Genomic DNA, 22,189 nt, shown 5'->3' on the forward strand with positions numbered 1-22,189 from the left:
AACCCAATCCTCCTCGCTGTCCCGGGCCTGGCAAGCACCAAGGTGACACCGCTTTTTCTGTCCTCCGCCAGGACGCATCGTAAATCCCCTCAGGAGCTCGGGCCAGGGCTTTAATAGGCCCACGACCTAGGTCCCTGGGGACGGGGCTCTGCCCCAGCAGGCGCCGCTTTTGGGCTGGACGGGGCTGGCGCCCGCCCCAGACCTATCCCCACAGGGAGATGGGCAGCGCACATATATTTTTAGCTGGTGAAAGGAGATAGAGGCTCCGTGCGGGTAGACGGGGCCTAAGGAGGCCCTCTGGGGGAGGGAGGCCCGGGTCCACCTAGACCTCAGGCTCCTCATCTGCCACTTGGCTCGCTCTTCCCATTCAGAAGCTCACCTCTGGGGGCGGTGGGAGCGGGACACGTCAGAAGGGACACAGGGACCTAAAGGCAAGTGGGACGGGCGGCTCCTGTCGACGTTGCTCCCACTCACACCACTTTCCTTGGCGTTACCGCGGGGAAAGAACCCTCTTTACGCCAAGCAGGTGGACCCGGCCCGTCCCCTTTGCCCAGCGGAGCTGGCGCCGCGCCCCGCCCCACGCAGGCTCGTGCCCCTCCGACAGGTGGGCTCCCCCGGAACGCGGAATCACACCCAAGCTCCATTTTCCACACTTTATCTCGGTGCAGTAAGTGAAGAGTCCGGAGGCCGGGACGGCACCTGCTGCGCACGCGCAGTCCGTCGCCGCGGGCCTGGCCGGGCGGGGCGGGTGGGGGCGCCGCCGCGCGGGGGTAGAGGGGGCGGCCGCCGTCCCGCCGGTCCCGGTGAGGTAGGCTAGACGCAGGCACACTCGCGCGCCGACAGCTCGTGGACCGTGTGGTAGCGGCTGTGCGCGTCCAGGAAGGACACCTCGTCCTCGTAGGCCGTCGGGCGACAGCAGGGCTGCGCGCGCACCCGCTCCCGCCGGACGCGCCTCCGCTGGCGGAGCCGCCGCAGCCCCAGGTCGTACACGCGCGCGGCCGCCTCGCAGGCGCCTGCGCAGTAGCGGAACAGCACCGTCTCGTCCGACGCGTAGCCCAAGCCCAGCTCGCTCACGCGCACTTCGAGCTCGCGCAGCCCGCACGGCCGCGCCCCCGAGCGCGCGCGCGCGCGCCTCCGCCGGGCCCCCGCCCGACGGTGCGGACGCGGGGCTCTGCCGGCCCAGGGCGTCAGCTGGCGCAGCTCCACCGCGTCCGGGGCGCCCTGCAGCAGCGCACGATCTGCGAGGAGAGACACAGAGCGGGGTGGGTCGGTGGGTGGCTGGGGGAGAGCCGCGACCGTCGCCGTCCCCCTCGGAAAACAGCCCCTTGCCGGGACCCGGGGGCCTTCGCGCACCCTCCCGAGGCCAGGTCTCAGCTCACTGCCACTTCCCAAGCATGGCACCTAAACGGTCCCTCTCTGGGGGCGGTGGGGGGTGCCTGTGCAGAAGCCCGGGCAGGGCCCCCGTGGCTCCCAAGGCCTTCTCTAGACCCAGCCCCTGTGTTGGGCCCCGGCTCTTCCGCTGGGCTGTTAAGGAGCCCCTAGCTCACTCCGTGGGGGCCCCTGCCAACACCCCCCCCCGCCCCCCACTCCGGCTCCATCGCGTGCTGGCACTGTTTCTCCGTGCGCAGCACCACATCGGGCTGGGTGGGCTGTTCAGAACGTGCAGAGCACAACAGCAGCGGACGCCGAGGCCTGCGTGCGAGGACCGCGTGGGGAGGCAGCGAGGGGATATCCCGGCCTCCCCCATGTTACAGGTGAGACAACTGGCCATCCAGTAGGGCAGAGACTGGCTCAAGGCCACAGCACTAGCAGGTGACAGAGACAGACACACACACAAGCCCAGGCTTCTTCCGGCCTCCCTCGTGTGGCCAAGTTTGGCCCACGTCCAGTCCTCTGCGCTCCCACGGTGCCGGGAGGTGCCCGGAGTCACAGATTCCCAGGGCCCCGGAGCCTAAATTTATTTCCCAGGCGGCCGGGCTGCCCCAGTCCTCTGGAGAGCCTCGCAGGCGTGCCAATGGCAGGTGGCACTGATCGTGGAACGGCAGGCAGGGGCTCCCAGCCTCTGAGCAGGTGGCAGGCATGCTTGTGGTTGGGAGAGGAGACCCTGAGTTTAGCCCCTGCCTGCCGCACCCCTGGCTCTCCAAGGAAATGGCTTGCAGGGAGACCCTAGGGAGAGGGTGTGTCTGTTTCCGCAGGGGGTCTCCGGAAGCAGACAGACCCTGGTTGTGAGCCTTGCTCTGCCAGTTCCAGCCCTGTAAAGCTTCAGGCAGGTGATGGCCCTGCTCTGTGCCTCAGTTTCCCTGTGTGCTCAAGGAGCTCGGAGAGTTCCCATCTGGCTGAGGCTGGGGCGGTGGAAAGTGGGGATCGACTGAGCATGTTTCCAGTTCTTGAAGCCCTGGGGGAGGACTGGGGTGGCCGGCGGCGTCTGCTCTGGGGTTAGGGTGGAGCCTACCTAACTTAGGTTGCCGAAATTTCCACCATGTAGTGTGCCCGCCCCTCAGGTATACATCCACACAGTTATTGCGGGGGCGGGGTGGGGGGTGCGGGGCGGGGCAGTTTGCCAGATAAAGTACAGATGCCCAGTTAAATTTGCATTTCAGATAAACAGTGATAGCTCTCTTGGTCTATGTGTCCCTGCCTTCCCCCAGCAGGCCTGGCCACCTGCGCAGGATCAATAGCTCCCCCCACCCGAGCCCCACCCCGCACTCCCACCGCCCTAAGCCTGCAATTCCACCACCCGCGCATTGGGCTCAGGGGGACTCTTAGGGGGGCGGTCAGCGGCCACTCTCTTTCCTTAATAGGACTGCGCCCCGGAACAGGCTGCCGGTGGGCAACCCCCGCCCAGGGGCCGACAGCCTTCCCGGTGGGTGCCTGAGATCCCACCGGCGGTGTTGCGGCACCAGGCTCTGAGCGCTAGGTTTTGGGGGCCCCACCCGCGTCTCTGGAACTCAGGGTCTTGGGAAGGACTTTGCTGCCCGCGGAAAAAAGCGGAGGGCGGAAGTGGAGCCCGTGCCTGAGGCCGCCCTTGTCCATTGTAAGGACAAGAAAGGAGGATTGTGTGGGCCGGTAGGGCGGGCGCGGACTTGCCCACGAACCGCACGCGGTGCAACCCCGCGGGCGCCTTGCACGCGCCGCGACCGCGCCCACACCTCGGCCGCCGGCGTGGCGCCCGCGTGGACACGTGCGCGCTCACAGGAGGTCCGGACCCAGGCCCTACCACCCCCACTCCGTCAGGTGGGCGGGGCCGTGGGCGGGCCCCAGGGAGGAGCGGGGATCAGGGGCGCGTAGGCCACGCCCCTCGGAGGGGGCGGTTCTATATCGCCACCTCAAGGCATTTTCCCCTGCGCATCTCTCCCAACCTGTGTCTGTCTCTGAGCATCTGTTTCTGTTTCTCTCCCCATTTCTAAGTCTCTCGGGGTTTCCCCCTCCCCTTGGTCCTTGTCCACTGGGAAGGTCTTTGGGGTCTCGGGTCTGGCCTTCCGGTACCTGCATCTCGTGCAGCCCATGGGAGCTCCCCCACCCCAGAGGCTGGATGCCCCAGCCTAATCTCCATCCGGACCCCTGGCCCCTCAAGACCAGAACCTAATTCCGTGTGACAGCTGAGCCCAGAGACCCCCAGCTCCCAGCAACCCCTCCACCACCACCCCTGCCGGGACGTTGCGGGAATTTGCACCCTCCCCACCCCATCTAAAGTGAGCCTCTGTGGCCCCTAAATAGAGTTCCACCGTTATGGACGCCCCCGTGTCAGGGCAGCTGACCTAAGTCGAGGACTCCCTTACACTGGGCCAGGCGGGCAATGCGGGCGTCCAGGGTGCGAGGTGGCCGGCGTAGTGGGGTCAGCGCGGGTCCCAGGCGGTGGCTGAGGAGCAGGCCGTCCCGACACATCCAGATGGAGAGCACCGAGCTGCAGAGCACCGAGGCCAAGGCTGCCGCCTTCCAGCGCTGCATCCTCGGCCTGCGGCCACGCGATGGTCAGCCCCGCGGCCTCCGTCTGTCTGTCTGTCAGGCAACACACGGGAACAGAGAGCTGGGCCAGGCACCGGTGGGGCCCCCGATTTCCAGCCACTTCTGCTTAATGATCAGTAACAACACAGACACGACTCATCAAGGAACCACTGAACCAGCTTGTGAAAAATGCTGCCCAGGAAAGGGGTGGGCAGGGCAACCGCCCCCACCCGGGGCCGCCACAGTGCTTTCCTGAGCATTGACGAAAGCTGAGGCTTGAACAACAAAGGTAGGAGTCGGCCAGGCACAAGAGAATGGCATCTCAGGCAGGCGGGAACAGCCAGTGCAAAGGTCCTGAGGCTGGACCAAAGTTGGCCAGTGCAGCCAGAAGGCTGCAGTGGCTGGAGCCCAGGGAGCCTGGAAGGAGGTGAGGGTGCTCCCAGCAGGGGGCACTGTGGGACTGGGGGGGGTGGAGAAGAGAATGTGCCCTAATGTGTTCCTGACATATTGGGGTCCTCGGGAGTACCTCCCGGCCCTCTCTGAGCCTGGGTTTCCCCTCCAGACAGAGATGACACTGCTGCCCAGGACCAGGTGTCCATGGACCCAAGCTGCCCAGGCCTTTGCACAAGCCCGTCCTCCCACCCAGCACATTCTCTTCTCCTTGTCCCCACTCCCAAGCCCCTCTCCGTCTCAGCTTGGACAGCGACTCCCCCAGGAAGCCCTCTCTGGCTGCTCCTACCCGCGCCCTTCCCCCACCCCCAGCCCCGGGTCGGAGCAGGTGTGCACCCCCAGCGGCCCCAGCCTTGCCGCAGTGTTTCACGGATGACTCAGTGCTGGGACCGCCTAGCCCCGCGCCCTGCGTGCACACAGTAGGTGTTTCCCGAGGCACGCGCATTCCCGCCTACCCGGGCCAGAGCTTCTCCCCGCCCCTGGGCGGCCCCCAATCCGGGGTTACATTCCCAGGCCTGGCAGCTGGTGGCGGCCCGCCTGGTGTAAACATTTCCACGGAGCGTTGAAAGCCGCGCTGGGGGCCGGTCAGCGCCTGGGCTCGGCTCTGGGGTGCCGGGCGCCCCCACGCGCGCACCTCGGGCGGCTCGGGCTGCTGGCCCTGCGCGGAGCCGGCATTTGCGTGCGATTTGCATTTCAGTCTGGCCTGGACCCCGCACGGGCAGGTTGGGCTCAGTGGGTCTGGAACGGCCTCTCCCCGCCCCCTCCCAGCCCGGCACCTCCGCCCCACGGAATCGCTGGCGCGGGACCTACCGCCGCCAGACAGTAGCAGGGGACATGTATTAAGCGCCTGCTGTGTGCCAGACCCGGTGCTGAGCCCACCAAGGAGGCATGGTGAGCTCCACTTAGCTGGGGGAAAGGCGGCACACAGCAGGTAGGGGCTTAGCAAGGGCACAGCTAGAAAAGCACCTGGGGTTGGAACCTGCCTTCTTGGGTGGGACACACACGCAGGGTTGCGCGGGGCTGGGCTTGGGCGCCGATGCCTGATGCCCGTGGAGTCCCCCTGAGGACTTGGCTGCCCCGCTCGGTGGTGTGTGAATCGGGTGTGCAGGAGGAACACTGGTGGCTGCTGTGGCTGGAACAGAGTGAGCGAGGCAGAGGGAGGAGGGGGGAGGGGGAGGGGATGCTGGGGAGGGGCCCGGGGCAGGTCTGGCAGGGCCTTGGTGGCCACGGGGAGCACATCTCATTGTCAGGCTGGTGCAGCAAGCGGACGGCAGCCTCGAAGTTGTCAGGTGCCCCAACCCGCCCCTTGGCCTGAAGGAGCACCTGCTTTATGCTTTGGGGCCCTAAAGCCCTCTCTGCACGCCCAGCACCCTGCCTGCTCTCACACGCATCCGTCCTGCCGTGGTGTGCCTCCGTTTCCCTGTTAGGCTGGACAAGGCCCCTGCCCGGTGCCAGGCTCTGGTCCTGTGTCTCTGCGGAGGCCTTCCCGTGGGGGCGGCGAGGGCCTGAGAGGCTGGATGGGCCCGGAGACGGCCTGGCCCCCAGAGCCCCCGGTGTCCTTGGAGCCGCGGACCCCCCGCAGCTCTGCTAGGGGGGCAGGAGAGCAGAGGGCCAAGGGTGGAGGGGGCCCAGTGGGTGCGGCTGATAAGCGTCTGTTAACAATGGGCCTTTCAGTAAGGGGGTCACCCAACTGGTTTGTGTCTGGCGCGGCCCTGCCACACGGGGGGTGCTGCGCGTGTGGCTGAGGGCTTGGTTAGGGGGCTCGCTGTGCACCATCCGTGTGTCTGGGTCCCGGAGGCCCCTGGACCTGGGTAGGTGGGCTCACAGCACACGTGGGGGCTCACACTACTCACACTCAGCCTTCTTGTCCTCAGTCAGGCACCTGGGTGCTCTCACTCCCTCGCACTCCCAGACACTCCCACACGCAGACCCTGGAACACGCTGTCGCTTGCACACTCCGACACTGTCCCACTTACGCTCCCTGCGTTCGTGCTCACCAGCTCCATCCGGCAGGGTGGGGCTCACACACGCAGGTGTTTTCACGTGCACTTGGGCATTTTCACTCATGCTGGAAACACATGGCCATGCTCTCACACTCACATGGGCCGGTGTCCTCACACTTCCATCCCAATGGGAGCACACTCACACACGAGGGCATTGTCACACATACTCCCGACATTATTACACTCCCAGAAGTTTTCACAACTCACACCCTCAAGGAAGATTACACTGACAGACATAAACACAATCACTAACGAGTGTGTGCATACTCATATCTTCCAACGTGATCACACTCATTTATTTGAACACAATCGCGCATTCAACCATTCTCACACGACCTACTACTACCTCACTCACATCCTAGTGTCCTGCAGTCAGAAGCTGGGGCGTTCACACTGAGGCGTGTACACTCACACTCACACATTACGGCAGCCTCGTTTACCTGCTAGTGTAATTCACGCTCACACATGGTCACACTTGGGCAGTTTCCACCACACTCGTAGGTTATCGTGTTTGAACACACCCCTGCTCACACACTAGCATGTTTGTACACTTGGGCACACTCACACGGCACAGACCGGCTGCCCTCATCCTTCGGAGCTGTCACCCTCCCAGCCCCTCGGGTGTTCTTAGCCTCTTGCACACCTGGGAGCCCCCGTACAAGCGTTTTCATACTCTCATGAACAACACACATGGTCTCTGGCACGTTGGCCCAGAGCACAGCAGGTCTGGCCATGCAGGCATGTCACCCCCAAGCCCTCCCCTGAGCACTCGACCTGTGCACACTCAGGGACACACACCTACAGGTGTGGGGTGTCCCACATTGTTTGCACGCTTGGCCTAGGACCGAACTGGGCCCACCACCTGCTTGCCTCTGCCATTCTCACTTCGTGGCCACAAGCTCACACACTGGTCCAGTGCGTTCCTCACTGCTCAGACAGAGCCTGGCTGTGGTGTCCTCTCAACTTTCAGAAAATGTCCAGACCCTGGAGAATCCTCACTGCCCAGGGAAGGGAGCCCCTCATTTCTTGGGGTCCCTGACAGTCTGAACTCCAGAAAGTCGGATCAAGGACGAGCTCACTTCTAGCTGGAGGCCACAGAGTGCCCAGGGCTGGGACGAGGCCCAGAGAGGGGTGATGAGTAACCCAGAGTCACACAGCCAGGCGAGCCCTTCCAATCTTCCAAGGAACAGACAGTCAGGGTGAGGGTGTGTGCATGTGGGTGTTTCTGGAACCTTCCTTGGTAGTGCCAAGAAACTCTGCTCATTATCCTGGTGCCCAGGCAACGCCCTAAGGCTCCACCTTTCCATGGAGCCTCCCAGGAGACACAGGCCAGGCATTCCTGTTCTCGAGGTCAACAGCCTCCTTCTTGTAGAGCTCCTGGCCTCAGGGAGGCACTGGTTTCTTGCTCATTCCCAGGGAGAAGAAGGATGGGAGAGGGTACTTCTTCCATCCACTCGTCTCTGTAGTCAGAGGGAGGTCTTGAATCTGAGCCTCCCCCCATCTGGTAAACTCCTACTCATCCTTCAGAGCCCTAGCTCCTATGGGACCTCCTCCAGGAAGCCTTCCTGGCTTCCCATCTTGGATCCCCAGCTGTGGGTCCCTCCCTCTTAGCTAGCCCCACTGGCATAGTGTTTGGACCCACATCTGTCTTTTCTGGACTGGGGGATTTTCGAGGGCTAGCCTGGCCTGGGTCCTTTTAAGGCACGGGCAGACGTCAAGAATTCTGTTCACAAAGGTATGAGCTTGAGCGCCTGGGTGGCTCAGTCGGTCGGGCGTCTGCCTTCAGCTCAGGGCATGATCCCAGGGTCCTGGGATCGAGCCCCACATTGGGCTCCTTGCCCAGCAGGAAGCCTGCTTCTCCCTCTGCCTCTGCCTGCCACTCCCCCTGCTTCTGCTGTCTCTCTCTCTCTCTCTCTCTGTCAAATAAATAACTAAAATCTTAAAAAAAAAAAAAAAAAAGGTACGCTGCGGCTCCTTGGTCTCCGCCCTTGTGCCCACGTGGGGCCTGCTTCCGCGTATACCCTTCTCCTTCGCCACCGCCCTCCTGGACACCTCCCGGGCCTTCCTAGAGGGGATCTCCCTGAAGGGTGCTGCCCAGCCCCGTGGGAGCTCAAGGGAGGACCGGGAGGAGCTGGGCCCGCGGCTGGTGGGACCGGCCGCTGGTGGGGCCGCCGTCACTGCCCGCGGGCAGAGTGAGCCAGACCCCGAAGCGCTGCGGGGGCAGCCGCGTGTGCCTATGCGGGTGAGCGGGTGTGCGCGTGACGAAGGGCCTGTGTCTGAGCCCCGCGGCACCCGGGTCTAGATGGCTGCCTTCAGACCCCTGCTCTGCCTCTTCCTCGCTGGATGACTCAGGGCAAGCCCCTCCCCCTCCCTGAGCCTCAGTTTCCCCTTCCGCACAGCGAGCTGCCTGGGACACCTCTGCTCTCATGGGGGGAGTGCTTAGCTCCTGCATTCAGTGCAGACCTGCGGGTCCGGCCGGTGGCAGCAGCGGGCCGGGCCTCCGCCCCCCGGGCTGACAGCAACGGGGCTCCCTGAGCCTCTCCTTCCCCCTAGAAGGCTCCTGCAAGTTCCCGTGGTGGGGAAACTGAGGTCGCAGGAGCGGCAGGACTTGGCCTCCGTCGACGCAAGACTCAATGGTCCCTGCAAAACAAGAACCAAATTCCACAGCCCACAAAAATGTGCCCCCTCCCTGGGAGGCCCCAGGGCCCAGCCCCGCCCCATGGTGGAGATGGGGAGGCCAGGGCAGCCGTGAGCCGGCGACACACATCTGGGGGTAAACCAGGAACATCTGGCTAGCACAGCTGGTTCCGATGCCGCGTCTGCAGGGGCCTCGTGGGGGGGGGCAGTCACAAACACCCCCAGCCGACCTTCCATGCCTAGCTGGAGGTGGGGGCACAGCCTCTCGTCTTCTCCCCACCCAGAAGCTCTCTGTCGCCCAGTTGCTAGAGCCGTCACTGGCTCCCTGCTTTTTTTTTTTTTTTTTGATTGATTGATTTGAGATTGATTTTTTGACTTGATGGATTTGAGAATCAATCTGAGCTCCTGAGCTTGCGTGAAGGGGCTCCAGGTCTGTCTTCGCCAGAGGGAAGCCGAGAGAGGTACAGACAGAGTGACTTCTGGGGGGGACTGTGCTGATCGCCCCGTGACAATAACAGCAGCAAAAAATAAAGAAAACTAAAACTAATAGCTCACACTAGCACTAGCGCACACCGTACTAGTGCTGTTCTAAGCACTTTACACAGAATAATTCACAGCAAGGTATGGACTAATTTATCTCCATTCTGTGGGTGGGGAAACAGGTCCAAGAAGTGACATTATTTGCTCGAGATCAAACAGGGTAGAGTGTACGTGGCCACGCTGGGGTTGGAACACAGATAGTCAGGTGAACTCCTACTCATCCCTCAGAGTCCCAGCCCCAATACCCCCTCCACATTCTTAATCAAGGTACCGCATGGCCTCCCTAATAGCAACAATAATAACATTAACGCCCCCACCACGCAGGCTATTACGTTTAGTAATCAAGTACTATGTCAAGTACTGTGCTAAGTGCTTTCCACAGGTTTAATGGTCCCCACCGTCCCTGGAAAAGATGTCGTTTCCCCCCACACGGCTGGCTGAGCATCTGACTCTTGATTTCGGCTCAGGCTCTGCACTCAGCAGGGGCTCTGCTAGAGTCTCTGCCTCTCCTCCTGTCCCTCCTCCCCTACTCATCCCCATGAACGCACTCTCTCTCTCTAAATATAAATAAATAAAATCTTTAAAAAAAAATAAGGAAAAGACAAGAAAAAAAGTGCCAAACTGAGGTTGCACCTGGGTCTCACTCCAAACGTGTCCTCTCAAATGCCTCCAACAGTCCCTGGGTCCCGGTGGCCAGGGCCATGGGGAGGGGGCGGGGAGCAGCGGGAGGGCACCATAGGTCCTGCCATCTGGAGAAAGGGGGGGGGCTGATATCCGTGGAAATAAGAGGTTTTCTCGAAGACCCATAGCAGAGCAGAGCCAGCAAGTAAATAAAGTGTCCACGTGGCAGCAAGCCCCGTGTGCCAGGCTGAGTTCTGGCCCCGACACAGATCAGCACTTACTGAGTGCCTACTGTGTGCTGGGCCAGGCAGGGAACCAAGGCTAACCTGGGCCCCACCCCCGCCAAGCTCCCCATCCAATCAGGAAGGTGGAGAAGAAAGAAGAAATGAATAAGGTAGTTTAGATGTTGGCCGTAGGGTGACAAAAGAGATCACAGGGAAGTCATAGTGACTGGGGGAGACTTTTGGGGTGAGCGGCCAGGAGGGCTTCTTAGAGGAGGCCGCCTTGGAGCTGAGACCAAGTGAAGATTTGGAGAGAGTGTTCTAGGTGGAGGGAGTTGCAGGCGCAAATGGATTTGGGGGTCAGTGGGGGGAGATGAGGCAGGGGAGAGAGAGGGCCATGTGACGTGCATGGTCAGCTCTCCAACCTCCCCCCCTCCCCCAACCAGTGCCTGGAATTCTCCTCCCGAACCTGCTGCCACACGGGGCATGTTCTCAGGGAGACTGGGCTGGGGAGTGTGGGGGGCGGGCAGGGCCGCCAGCTTTTCTGGCCCAGCCCTCATCGGCTGGCCTGTAAAGTTCTCACCTTGACCGTAGCAGGCTGGTCTGCCTAGCCAGGCTGGCCTGGGGCTGGCCTTGCAGGCATCTGGGGCGGGCAGGAGGGGGCTCCCTGGGGGGGGGGGGTTGGATAACAGGATCAGCCTAATTAAGCCTGGCATGGGTGAGCAGCTGGTGTGGGGCCGGCGGATGGCACAAGGGACTTGGGTCCTCTGGGAGTAGCCAGGAGGACACCGCGCAAAGCTGGCCATCGGACAGAGGGGGAACAGAGGCACAGAACTTGGGCCTGACTCAAATCCTACCATTGGTTTCCTGAGAACCAGGGGACCCGAGTCATCTCTTCCACCTCCCCAAGTGCAAATTCTGCACTTGGTCCCCAACGCATTGAGCTTTTTAGGCACGCTCTCTCGGGTGTCGGTCCCCCCAACTGGGAAGTGAGACCACCTACTGCAAACAGGAGCCCCTTGTCTGATTTCTTCCAGGACCGACCCGAAGCCTGGTTTCACTTGGATTTGAAGAGAAGATCTTTCCTCTCCTGAGTACCTTTGCTGAAGTGCCCCATTCTCCCCTCAGGCTTCCTTTGTAGCTGTCACCTCCCCTGAAAGTAACCTCGCCTGAAAATAACCTCCCACAAATATTTGTTGGTCAGTAAATGGTGTGGCCGTTGGGGTCAGGGCTCCTGGGCCTTGTCCTCCAAGGAAGACAGACTTGAACACAGGGTGGGGCCCTGTGTGGGGAACAAAGCGTCTATATCAGGGTAGTAGGGTCGGAGGAGATTTCCTGGAGGAGGGGATTGAGGACGGGGCCGTGAAGGATGAGTAGGAGTTTCTAAGTAGGAAAGAGAAGTCATTCCAGGTAGCAGGAGCTGCACATGCAAAGATCTGGCTGGCTGGAAACCTCTCTTCCACTCCCTCACCCACCCCCAGGTGTGTCAGGCACCAGGCCCGTCTTATCCTGTGCTTGGTCCTAGCACAGAGCTTGGCACACAGTAGCCTGATGCTTAGAAAATATATGCGGCAAGAAGGAAAGATCCCTCTGGCTCACCCAGTCTCAGTTTTCTCAGCTGCAAATTGGGGAGAACCAGCCTCCTGCCGGGACTGCCCGATGCTTACTTGGTGCTCACTAAGCAGAGGGAAAACCCCATCTGCCCCTCCTCTATCTCCCCATGTGGGGCTCGCCCCAGAGGCCCAGACTCCTCTGTCCTACCTTGGGGACCAGGAAAGATGTAGCTGCAGAGGAATTTACAGTCTCAGCAAAGAAGGCTGGGCCCAGTGGTGCCAGATGCATTAAAGACCCATTCCTCTCTGCTCTGTGTTTCCAGCCCTAACTTCTAGGAATCTGGCCCTGAATGCCCCAGCCCAGTTTTTCCTGGGCCAACCTCTCGGAACGGTCTCTCCCTCCCATACTCATCCAGACACTGGATTTTCCAAAACCAGTCGTGTTTTTACCTGCCTCCAGATCTCTGAATGTGCCGTTCCTGCCACCTGGAATGCCCTTTCTTTTCCCATGTAGAAAACTCCTATTCATCCTTCACAGCCCCAGCCCCAATGCCCCTCCTCCAGGAAGTCTCCCTTGATCGTCTTACTCTGAGGTAGACCCTTTGCTCCTCACTCTGGGCTCCACTCTGGGCTCCACCCTGGGTCTAAGTCTGTCTTCCCTGAAGGACAAGGCCCATGAGCCTGGATACCAACAGTCAGCCACACCATCACCATCCAGCAAACATTCATGGGAACAATCTCTCGACTGTGTCCTTGTGCCAGGCTGCAAACTCGTTCCTTCTCCTGCCCAGATTCTTGAAAGCTATATCCTCTGCTTGTTTCCCAGAAAACTGAGGTCTGAAACCTGAGGGATAGTCCCGATGGTGGAATTTCAGCCGCTGTGCCCTGCCGCTGGGGGGATGCTGCTTTCTTCCCTGCACGGCTAGAACTAGCTCTCTGCAGCTCGCCACTAGGAGTAGTCTACAAGGCCCAGGGGTGGCTTCGGAACCCTGAACTTCAGGAGTCCTTGGATGAAGGGAATGGGGACGGGTGTCCAAAGGGCCCCAAGGCAAGGGGGCTGGTGCGGGGGGTAGGGGGGACTGGCAAAGCAGGAGTCTTCCCTCCACTGACATCCGCCTAGACCAGTCACGCCCCACTGGGGTTTCCTCAGCCTGGGGCACTTGAAGACAGACAAAGAGTGTCATGGAACACACAGAGAAGGATTGAGCAGGGAGAGGGCAGGGCAGGCAGGCAGGAGTGAGGAAAGTCAGGGGTCTGGCCTCCAGCAACCCCGCCCCTCCCAGGACCATGGCCATGCTCCCCAGATCTGGGTTGGGGTCCCAGACTTGCAGGTAACCACAAGCCCAGAGCCCAGCCAGTGACACCGTGATATATACGTTACTTCTTGGGGGAGGGAGTAGTGGTGCCACCAGGTCCTGGGAGTGGCCGTTTCTCTCTCCAATCCCACCCCAAATCTGCCCCCCGTCTGTATCCACCGCTTCCTAATGACTCCTAACCCACACGCTGCACCTTCTGGGAGAATTCCGAGACTATCCTGAGCAAGAGATGCCTTTTTTAAAAAGCAGGAGGCACAGCCCCCCTCTCCTTCAAATCCGCTCTTCGCCCTTAAGGGACTACCCTCCCCCCAAAATGGGTTTCGCGCCCTCTTGTGGCTGAACAGGCGGCTCCCGGAGCCGAGAGAGCCGGGCCCTTACCGGAGGACACCGTGTCCCCGGAGGCGGCGGCGGCTGGAACGCGCCACTGACAGATGTTTACTTCTGCGCGCAGCTGGGCCGCGACGGCAGCTCCCCGGCTGGGGTCTGCGGATCCGAATGTCCCCCACAGCCCCTTGTACACCACAAGGCAGCGCGTGTGTCTGGGTCTCGCCCTCCTGAAGGCTGGGGAGGGGATCCCGGCTGCCCCCGCTTGCACCCCGTTCAGACGCACACTTGGGGGGGTCCAAGGAGGCAGAGGCGCGCCCGCCCCGTCGGACAAGGACCCTGGCCAGATCCTGGCTTGGAGAGGCACCGAAGATCGCCCTGCCCACCTCTGCCCCCCCTGCCATGCGCGGACCTGTCGCCCCCTAGACCACACCTTCATACACATGCCGGTTCTTGGCTAGAGGGAAGCTACCGGTCTATCCGGAGCCCCTGGTAGCCCCCAGACCCCCGTCCACGGGGCCGGTCCTCCCCCAGCGCCGGTCCCCTAAGGGTCCCCAGCCTGCCCTTGCTTACCTGCTCGGGGTGCCCGACTACCCGTCAGTGGTGGCCGCGCCTGCCGCCCGCGCCGGCCCCAGCCCCTGCCCCTGCCGCCGCGACCGCCATCCGGGCCGCCTGGGCCCGCGGCGCTCGGGGGGGCCCGGGCCGGAGGGGGCGGCCGCGGGGGGGACGCGGCGCGGGCCGGCCCATGGGGCCCCCCCGGGCTCGATCAGCCGCGGGCTGCGGCCAACCCGGCCGGGCTGGGGCTGGGGCTGGGGGCGCCCTGGACGGCCCGCGGCTCGGAGGGCGCGGAGCGAGGGGGCGCACGGACGGCGCGGGCGGCCTGGGCGCGCGGCGCTGGGCTCCGGGGCTGCTGCGCGAGGGGCCCGGGCTTTCGGAGCGGCTCCACGGCGCGCTCTCCCGCCGCCTCCGCCGCTCCCGCCGCGGACGGCTTGGCCGTCTCCGGGCGGGGGGCGGGGCCGGGGGCGGGGCCAGGGGCGGTGGCTCGGGTTTCCCGGGACGGGAGCCGCCCCCGCCCAAGGCGGGGGCCCGAGGAGCGCAGGTGGCTGGGGTGCAGGGGCCACAGCGCCCCCTCTAGAAGGTGATCTCCCCGGGCCCCCGGAGACCACGGCGGCGCCCCTTTAGGAAAACCAGCTCCCCAAGACGCCCCCTCCCCAAGGGCCCCCTTCTGGGATAAGAGGCACAGCGCCCCCGACGCCAGTATCCGCGGCCTTGAGCGCCCCACGCTCTAGTGAGGATCTGGTTTTACTGCCAGACTCCTGGGTCCTGCCTGGTCCCCTTTTGGAAAGCGGGGTCCCAAGAAGTACCCTCACCAAGGAAGCCCCTCAAGGGAACCCCGAGCAGCGCCCCGCTAATTAGCTGTTTCCCACCCCTACTCCAGACACCCGGACAGAGCATCTTCCAAAAGTCTGGGGGCCCGAGAAGCCCCTCCCCCAGATTCTCCTCGGGGGAATTAAGAGCTCCAGCACAACCCCACACGGCAGTTACCGCGGCCGCAGTCTCCTCTTACCCCAGTGAAGATTGTGGGGTCGTCTTCCTAGTCCTGCCCCAGGTCCTCTTTTCAGAAAGCTAAAAAAGCCCCCGGTGACAAAGCCATTCTAGAGAACTGAGACCCTAAGTTTTTTCCTAAGACCGTAAGTGATACCCTGAGACTGATGATACCCGCTGCCCACCGAGCCCCTCATCAAGAGGCAGTTCTCCCCAGTCTGGTCTCAGAGCCCTGCAGGGGATCCCATCCCCACCCCCCGGCTCTCCACCGCGCTCTCTGGGTACCAAGACCCCGCGTTGCCCCTCGCGCCAGCGCGCCCAAACCCACCGGGCCCCCTCCCCGACGGCTCCGCGTTCCTAAAGCGCCCCCTGGCGGCCCCAGCCAACGGCGGGGTGGTGGAGTGGGCGGGGCCGGAGCCGCCGTGGCCCCGCCCCGCCGCGGCCTAGTTACCGAAAAACACCCTCCCTACAACCCCGCCCTCGGCCTCCGCGACCGGCTTTTTCCCGCGCGCCGCCTGCGTTCCTGGGGCCCCGTGCTCTGGTTTCTCTCTACTGCCGCCTGATTTCTTGGGGCCTCCTCGCTCCCGTACAGGCCACCTGCCTTCCTCTAATCCCAGCCGCCCTGGGATTCGTGTGGCTCTTAGACCTTCCTAGGACGGGCGTCCCGTCTCCACGCCCTCAACGCGCGTACACACACACACACAAACACACACACACACACCCAAGGGGCCTGTTCAGCTTGCACTACAACGCAGTGTAGGCGGTGACAGGAGACACTCAGGCAGTCTCACTCTCTGTACTCAGGCTCATGCGGGTGGGGGGACGTCGGGGTCTGCACACAGCCCCCAGGAAGGAGTCTGCCAGGACGTGAGCTTGTGGGTAGGGTGGGGGCATAAGGACGAGCAGGTGTCAGAGAAGTGGCAGCGTCGGAGCTGCCTGGTCCTGGTTCAGGATGGGAAGGACGGGTGTCTGCTCTGTGCAGCCTTGGGCCCATCCTTCTTGAATGTGCCTCAGTTTCCCCATCTGTAACCGGGTAATATGAGTAGATTCTAATACGGTTGTGGTAGAGATTGAATAAGTAAATAGGAGTGACCATCTCTGGCTCGTGGTGAGTGAGGCCCACGCCACCAGTGTCTGCTGTTGTTGGTGTCACCACACGCTCCCAGTGACATCCTGGCCTGAAGAGAAGGGTACCGTCCCTGCCCCTGCGACCATTCGCACACAGATGGCCAAATCTTTGGTCCAGGCAGGCTCCCAGCCAGCACCATCCTTATTCTCACACACACTGGGGCACACAGATGCCCAGCAGCATCCCTAACACACACAGAGCGGTCACAACGACCCATGTCCTTGCCCAAGGACATGCATGGACGCGCACAGACACACAGAGCATATTCACACAGGAGCCCACCGGCCCTCCAAGCAGCCCCTTGGTTGCTCGTGTCCGCTCACGCACACTCGGTGGCTCGCCCCGCACTCCCATGCTGCCTGGCGCCAATTTGCGCAGTTAATACACACACTGCGCGGCCCGCTCCACACCCACTGCTGGGACACACGGCCACACGGAGACAGCTCACGTCCCTGCCGTGTGCACACACACAGCCCCCACGCAAACGTTCCACACAGTCACTCGTGGCGCACACGCCCCCAAGGGTGCAGTACACACCCCACAGCCACCCAAGCGCAGGAGCCTCAGAGACACGATCACGCGTGCACACAAGCACGCACACACGTGTGAGGCCAGTCTGGGGGGTACAGCCCTCTGCACACAGGCGGCCCGGCCAGGAGCCCACCCCCATACACCCAGCCACCATTAAGCTGTCACCAGCCGCCCTTGGCCACCTCCCGCTCACCCCACACTGCCAGTATCCCCCTCCCCACCGTGGCTGGGGCCGTGGGGGTGGGGGCGTGCAGACACGTGGGGTGCGGAACACACACATGTGCCCACCATGTGGACGCTCGTAAAATGGTTGCCCAGGCAACAGCGACTTGAAAAGCCTCAGGGCTTCCTCTGGGGTGGGGGGGGGGGGCACCAGGGTGAGGCTGCGGCCGGGCGACACAGGAGGCTGGAGGTGGGACGCCAGCACACGCCACCACCCTCCACCGCAGCCGGAGACCCCATCACGCTCAGGCCCCCGGGAACCCTGTTGTGCTCGGGGCCAGCCCCCCGTGGTCACGGGAGACACATGTCCACGGTGTCCTGACAGCACCACACACTGGTGTGTCACCCACCTCTGGACGCTGTCACCAACCCACAGACTTTGTCACCCCCTGGACAGGCGGTGACAGACACCCTGTCGCACCGCACCGGTTGACTCACACAGCAGCTGGGAACTGGGGCGCTCACAGACACGCCCACCCTCTGGCCCCCGCCCCCTCAAAGGAGCTGTCTGGGCCCGGCTGTCTGGGAGGCCACAGGGATTCAGGGGCTGGTTCTATTTGCAGGAAACACGGGTATTTACAATGCTTTATTTTTAAACCCTCCTTCTCCCAGACTGTGGCTGCTGTGGGGCGGGGGTGGGTGGAACAGAGCCTTGAGCCTCCCCTGCTTCTAGAACAGCCCGAGGGTTGCGCGGGGCTGTGTCTACCCAGTGTGCAAATAGGCACAGAGAAACTGAGGCTCAGTGTGGAGTAGGGGGCGTCTGTGGGCCACCTGGCCGCTGTGGCCAATTTGAGCCTGCTGGCCCTGGGGTCAAGGCCAAGGTAGGGGTGGGACAGCGCAGGTGCTCCCAGAGCCCAGGCCCTGTCACCTGTCAGCCCTCCATGGTGTTTGCCTGGAAATTAGTTCCGCTCCCTCGCTGCCTCCTCGGATGTCCCCCCACCGCCCCCCTGCCCCCCCGCCCCCCCCACCCCCTGCCAGGTAGCTCCAGGCAACGCCCCCGCCCCTGCAGTGCTCTGTGCTCACTTGGCAGTTGTGAAACCTGGGGATCAGAGAGGTCAAGAGGATTGCCCAAGGTCACAGAGTAGGGAAGAGGCTCAAACCGCGGCTGGATGATTCCAGAACATTCAGCCATGGCCCTGGCCCCTCCTCCAGCCCTGACCCCCGAGGCTGGCCCCCTGCCCTTGCTGCACAGTCACTGCTCCCAAGGGGAGTACTCTGTTCACCAGTGGAGGCCCAGGCAGAGCTTCTGGGAGGCCAGCGGCCGCTGGCCAAGACATGGACTTGGCCGGTGGAGAAGTTTCCATCTTAGCACCAGGAGCTGGTCCAGGCCCTGCAGGCTCCGGGCTGTACCTCAGGACCCCCAGGAACCAGCACCGCAGGGGGGGAGGTGGCCCGGAGGCCTCTGTGTCTTCTGCCTCTCCTGCACCCACCCCCAGCATCTCCATATCCAACATCGCCCCACTCCACGTTGAGCTGGTCACGGAGATGGCTGGGCCTCTTGGCTCGTCGGTGAAATTGCTCCCGCAGCCGTTCTGTGCCCAGTGCAGACCCTCAGGGACTAGCAGTGTCGTTCTCCTGCGGAGAAGGGAAAGGGCTTGCCAGGGGTCACTGGGACAGCTCAGGAACGCCAACTGCCAGCCAAGAGTCTCCCCTAAAGTGGGCTTCAGTTCTCAATTTAACATCCTGGCCCCAAGCTGGAGGATGCTGGGCAGAGAGAAGCCTCAGCCCCGACGGGAGACCCAGCCCAGGTCAGAGAGAGGGCCCCGGGGGCCAAGAGGGCTGGTGGCCTCGGCCAGCACAGGGCCCTTGAGGCCTGTGGGCGGCGGGAAGGAGCTGGCCAGTTCCAGGCGAGGGAGGATGGGAAAAGCAGGGCTGGCGGCCGTCCCCATAGGGCCATTTGCAGCCACAGGCCACAGGTCGGGGGCCCTCTCCCTGGGGTCCCTGGGTCAGCAAGGTGGGAAAGCCATCAGGCCAGCCCAGGGGAGTCAGGGCAGCAGGGCAAGCAGCCGGGTGGGGCCTGGGCGGGGGGATTGTGGGCACATGTGGGGCAGGGCAGGGGCTCACGCAGGCACAGCCAGCCACACCCCCACACACAAAAGCCACAGATGTGTGCACACTGCCACACACACACATACAACAAACACAGACACACATAAACACGTGCACTCAGAAACACAATTATATTCACAGGCCCCCCCCAAATCAGACACACTCCCCAGTCACATAGCACAGTAGATGCGTATACACCATCACACGTGCAAAAGCCATAGACACTTACAACACACACGCAACAGCCCCAGCTGCCAAGGCTTGCGGGTGCCCTGTGGCATGCCCCCCCCCCCACAGCACCCTGGCTCTTACCACCCTCCGCCCAACCCTGCTGTCTCGCGTCCTTGGCCTGGGCTGCCCTAATCCCTGTCTCGTGTCCTGAAGCCAGGAGATAAGGGGCAGCTGCAGCCCCAGATAAAGGAGGCGCAGCCACAAATCCGGGGTGGCCCCGGCAGAAACGGGCACCGAGCCCGGGCCGCACCTGTCCTGCTGCTGCCTCCCCATCCGGCCTGGCTGCCTGGCTGAGAGGGCCAGCGAGGGCAGGGGAGACAGAGACACAGGGAGGGAGCAGGGAGACAGAGAAGAGAGACTCAGAGGGAGAGAGGAAGGCAGAGACCAAAAGAAGCAGGGGGGGGCACCTGGGTGGCTCAGTGGGTTAAAAGCCTCTGCCTTCGGCTCAGGCTCAGGTCATGATCTCAGGGTCCTGGGATCGAGCCCCGCGTCGGGCTCTCTGCTCAGCAGGGAGCCTGCTTCCCCCTCTCTCTCTGCCTGCCTCTGATCCCTGTCAAATAAATAAATATTTTTAAATATAAAAAAATTAAAAAAGCAGAGGCAGAGAGAGAGAGTGCAGACAGTGCCTTCCCTAGGCCCTGCCTCCCCCCATCTGAGTGCCTCAGTGTCCCCATTGGCACAGGGTTTCCTGGGCCACCTGCCTCCTTTCTGTTTCTCCGAATCAGTCAAAATAGGACATTCAGAGGACAACTCGGGCCTGGTTCAGGGGCGGCATCTTCCTGAGTGTCCCGTTCTCCAGGGTGACACCTGGGAAGTCCTCATCCCCCTGCCACAGCCTCAGTGAAGGCAGGGCCCCCTAGAGCAGGTCCTGGCCCCTCTGTGCCTCAGTCTCCCAGCTGTGGTAAGATGCACTCAGCGTTCCTTGGGCACCTCCTGTGGGCTGGGCCTGGTCCTGGGTGCTGGGGACACAGAGTGACTGAGGTGGGCCAATTCCCACCCTCTCTGAGCTCAGTACAGTGGGGAAGATGGCATGTGGCCAGGTAGCACCAGGATGTTGAGGGCCATGATTCCTGGGGGATGTCTGGATGGCTGCCAAGGCTGAAGGGGGCCGTATCCCCAGTATGGGGCAGTTAGAGAGGCTTCTGGAGGAGGAAGGTGGGGGAGGAGGAGAAGGAGGAAAAGGAGAGAACTAGAGGGTGAGTGGAGATTGGGAGCAGGGAACAGACTTCTTGCAAGAGGGAACAGCACATGCAAAGGCGGAGAGGTACAACTGCCTCATGGAACGTCTGGAATGAACTTGGTATTTGAGTTTAGGGTGTGGGGGGTGATGAGGAATGAAACGGGAAGGCAGCAGGGGCTAGGAACTGTAGGAACTTGGGGGTCGTGGTCCAGGGCTGGGGCAGTAGGGAGACATGGAAGGATTGGGAGCAGGGGAAACGCCATGGTCAGATTTGTGCCTGGGAGTCTGGGCTTTGGGGGTAGGATGGAAGACTGAGGCCCAGAAGTTGGTAGGGGGTGTGATGGGAGAGGGGATGGACGAGAGAGAGACTCCGAGGGCAAGTGGTCAGGACACAGGAACCCACAGGCTGTGGGGAGAGAGGCAGGGTGGGGAGGCTGATGCCCTGGTCTCTGGCTCAGGACGGGACGGCAGTCCCTGGGCCAGGGACCTCTGAGACCCATGGATTCAGGTGGATTGGGGGTGAATGCCTGCTCCCTCTGCACAAAGTCAGAGAGTAGAATAAGTGAGTTAATGCAAAGGGCTTAGACAATATTGGTGCTCAACAATTGTTTAGCTACTGGCAAACAATTCATACTACACCATTATAATAATAAGCAATTAATATTGCATCATTAGTATTTTTTTTAAAATTTTTTAAGATTTTATTTTATTTATTTGACAGAGAGAGAGAGATAGAATCACAAGTAGGCAGAGCAGCAGGCAGAGAGAGAGGGAGAAGCAGGCCCCCCGCTGAGCAGAGAGCCCGATGTGGGGCTCGATCCCAGGACCCTGAGATCATGACCTGAGCCGAAGGCAGAGGCTTAACCCACTGAGCCACCCAGGTGCCCCTAATATTGCATCATTAGTATTAATGCTGTCAGTGGCCAATCCGCAGTCATACCCCTTTCCCCCGCTTACAGGAGGCCCTCCTTGACTGCCTCACACAGAAAATACAGGCCATCGCAAGGCAGACCCAGGGAGCCCTTGGAGGCCCAGAGAGGGGAGGCTATGTTCAGACAGCCCTCTTCGGGCCTCAGTTTCCCCTTGTACCCAACTGCCTCCCCAGAGGGGCCTGGATGCCGTGGGACGGTGGGGGAAGACTCCAGGTGGAACCTCAGAGGGCAACGGGACGGGCAGTCTAGGAGGGAGGAGTGAGCTCCGGTCCCTGGAGGTGGGCAGGCACAGCCGGGCACGAAGTGTCCCAAGACCGGACGCCGCAGGTCCTCCGTTTATCCCCAGACTGTCCTACAGAGGGCAGCCGAGGCCAGCGCTGGGAGCCAGTCCGCTCCCCCGCGGGCTCTCACGGGCACGGTGCCGCCCGTTGTCGTCGCGGGGGTTCGCCCCGCGTCTAGGACAGCCTCTGGCACGCAGGCTTTCAACTGTCGATAATGCCCCGCATAAGAGTGGAGTTTAAGCTTTTTTTTTAAAGCCCCAGTTTTAAGGTTTTTCGAATACCCTTGTGGGTGGAACGCAGCCGGTCGGAAGAGGCACGGAGTGTTTCCGGGACCCGCAAACAGCTCCGCGGTACCAACCTGAGCGGCACCGAGGCTCCGCCCCCACCCAGGCTCCGCCCCCTTACGTCGGCTCGCGAACAATGGCGTCACTTGGAGCGCCCCGGGCATGCGCGTTTCCCCAGCCCGACGGGAAGACGCT

At 62.3% G+C, this 22,189-nt stretch overlaps 1 protein-coding gene across 1 annotated transcript; it reads right to left on the bottom strand.

The window, feature by feature from the left end:
• Positions 1-640: 640 nt before the first annotated feature.
• LOC308354078 (neurturin) lies at positions 641-14,590 on the bottom strand. The gene is made up of 3 exons (XM_080821332.1): positions 14,184-14,590; positions 3,780-3,999; positions 641-1,238 (listed from the first exon to the last, which is right to left on the bottom strand). Exons 2-3 carry the CDS (start codon positions 3,946-3,948, stop codon positions 814-816), a joined length of 594 nt encoding a protein of 197 aa, XP_080677458.1. The 5' UTR covers positions 3,949-3,999; positions 14,184-14,590; the 3' UTR covers positions 641-813.
• Between the last annotated feature and the right edge of the window lie 7,599 nt (positions 14,591-22,189).

Source organism: Martes martes, assembly GCF_963455335.1.
Source record: "Martes martes genome assembly, chromosome: 1".
Lineage (NCBI taxonomy): Eukaryota > Metazoa > Chordata > Mammalia > Carnivora > Mustelidae > Martes > Martes martes.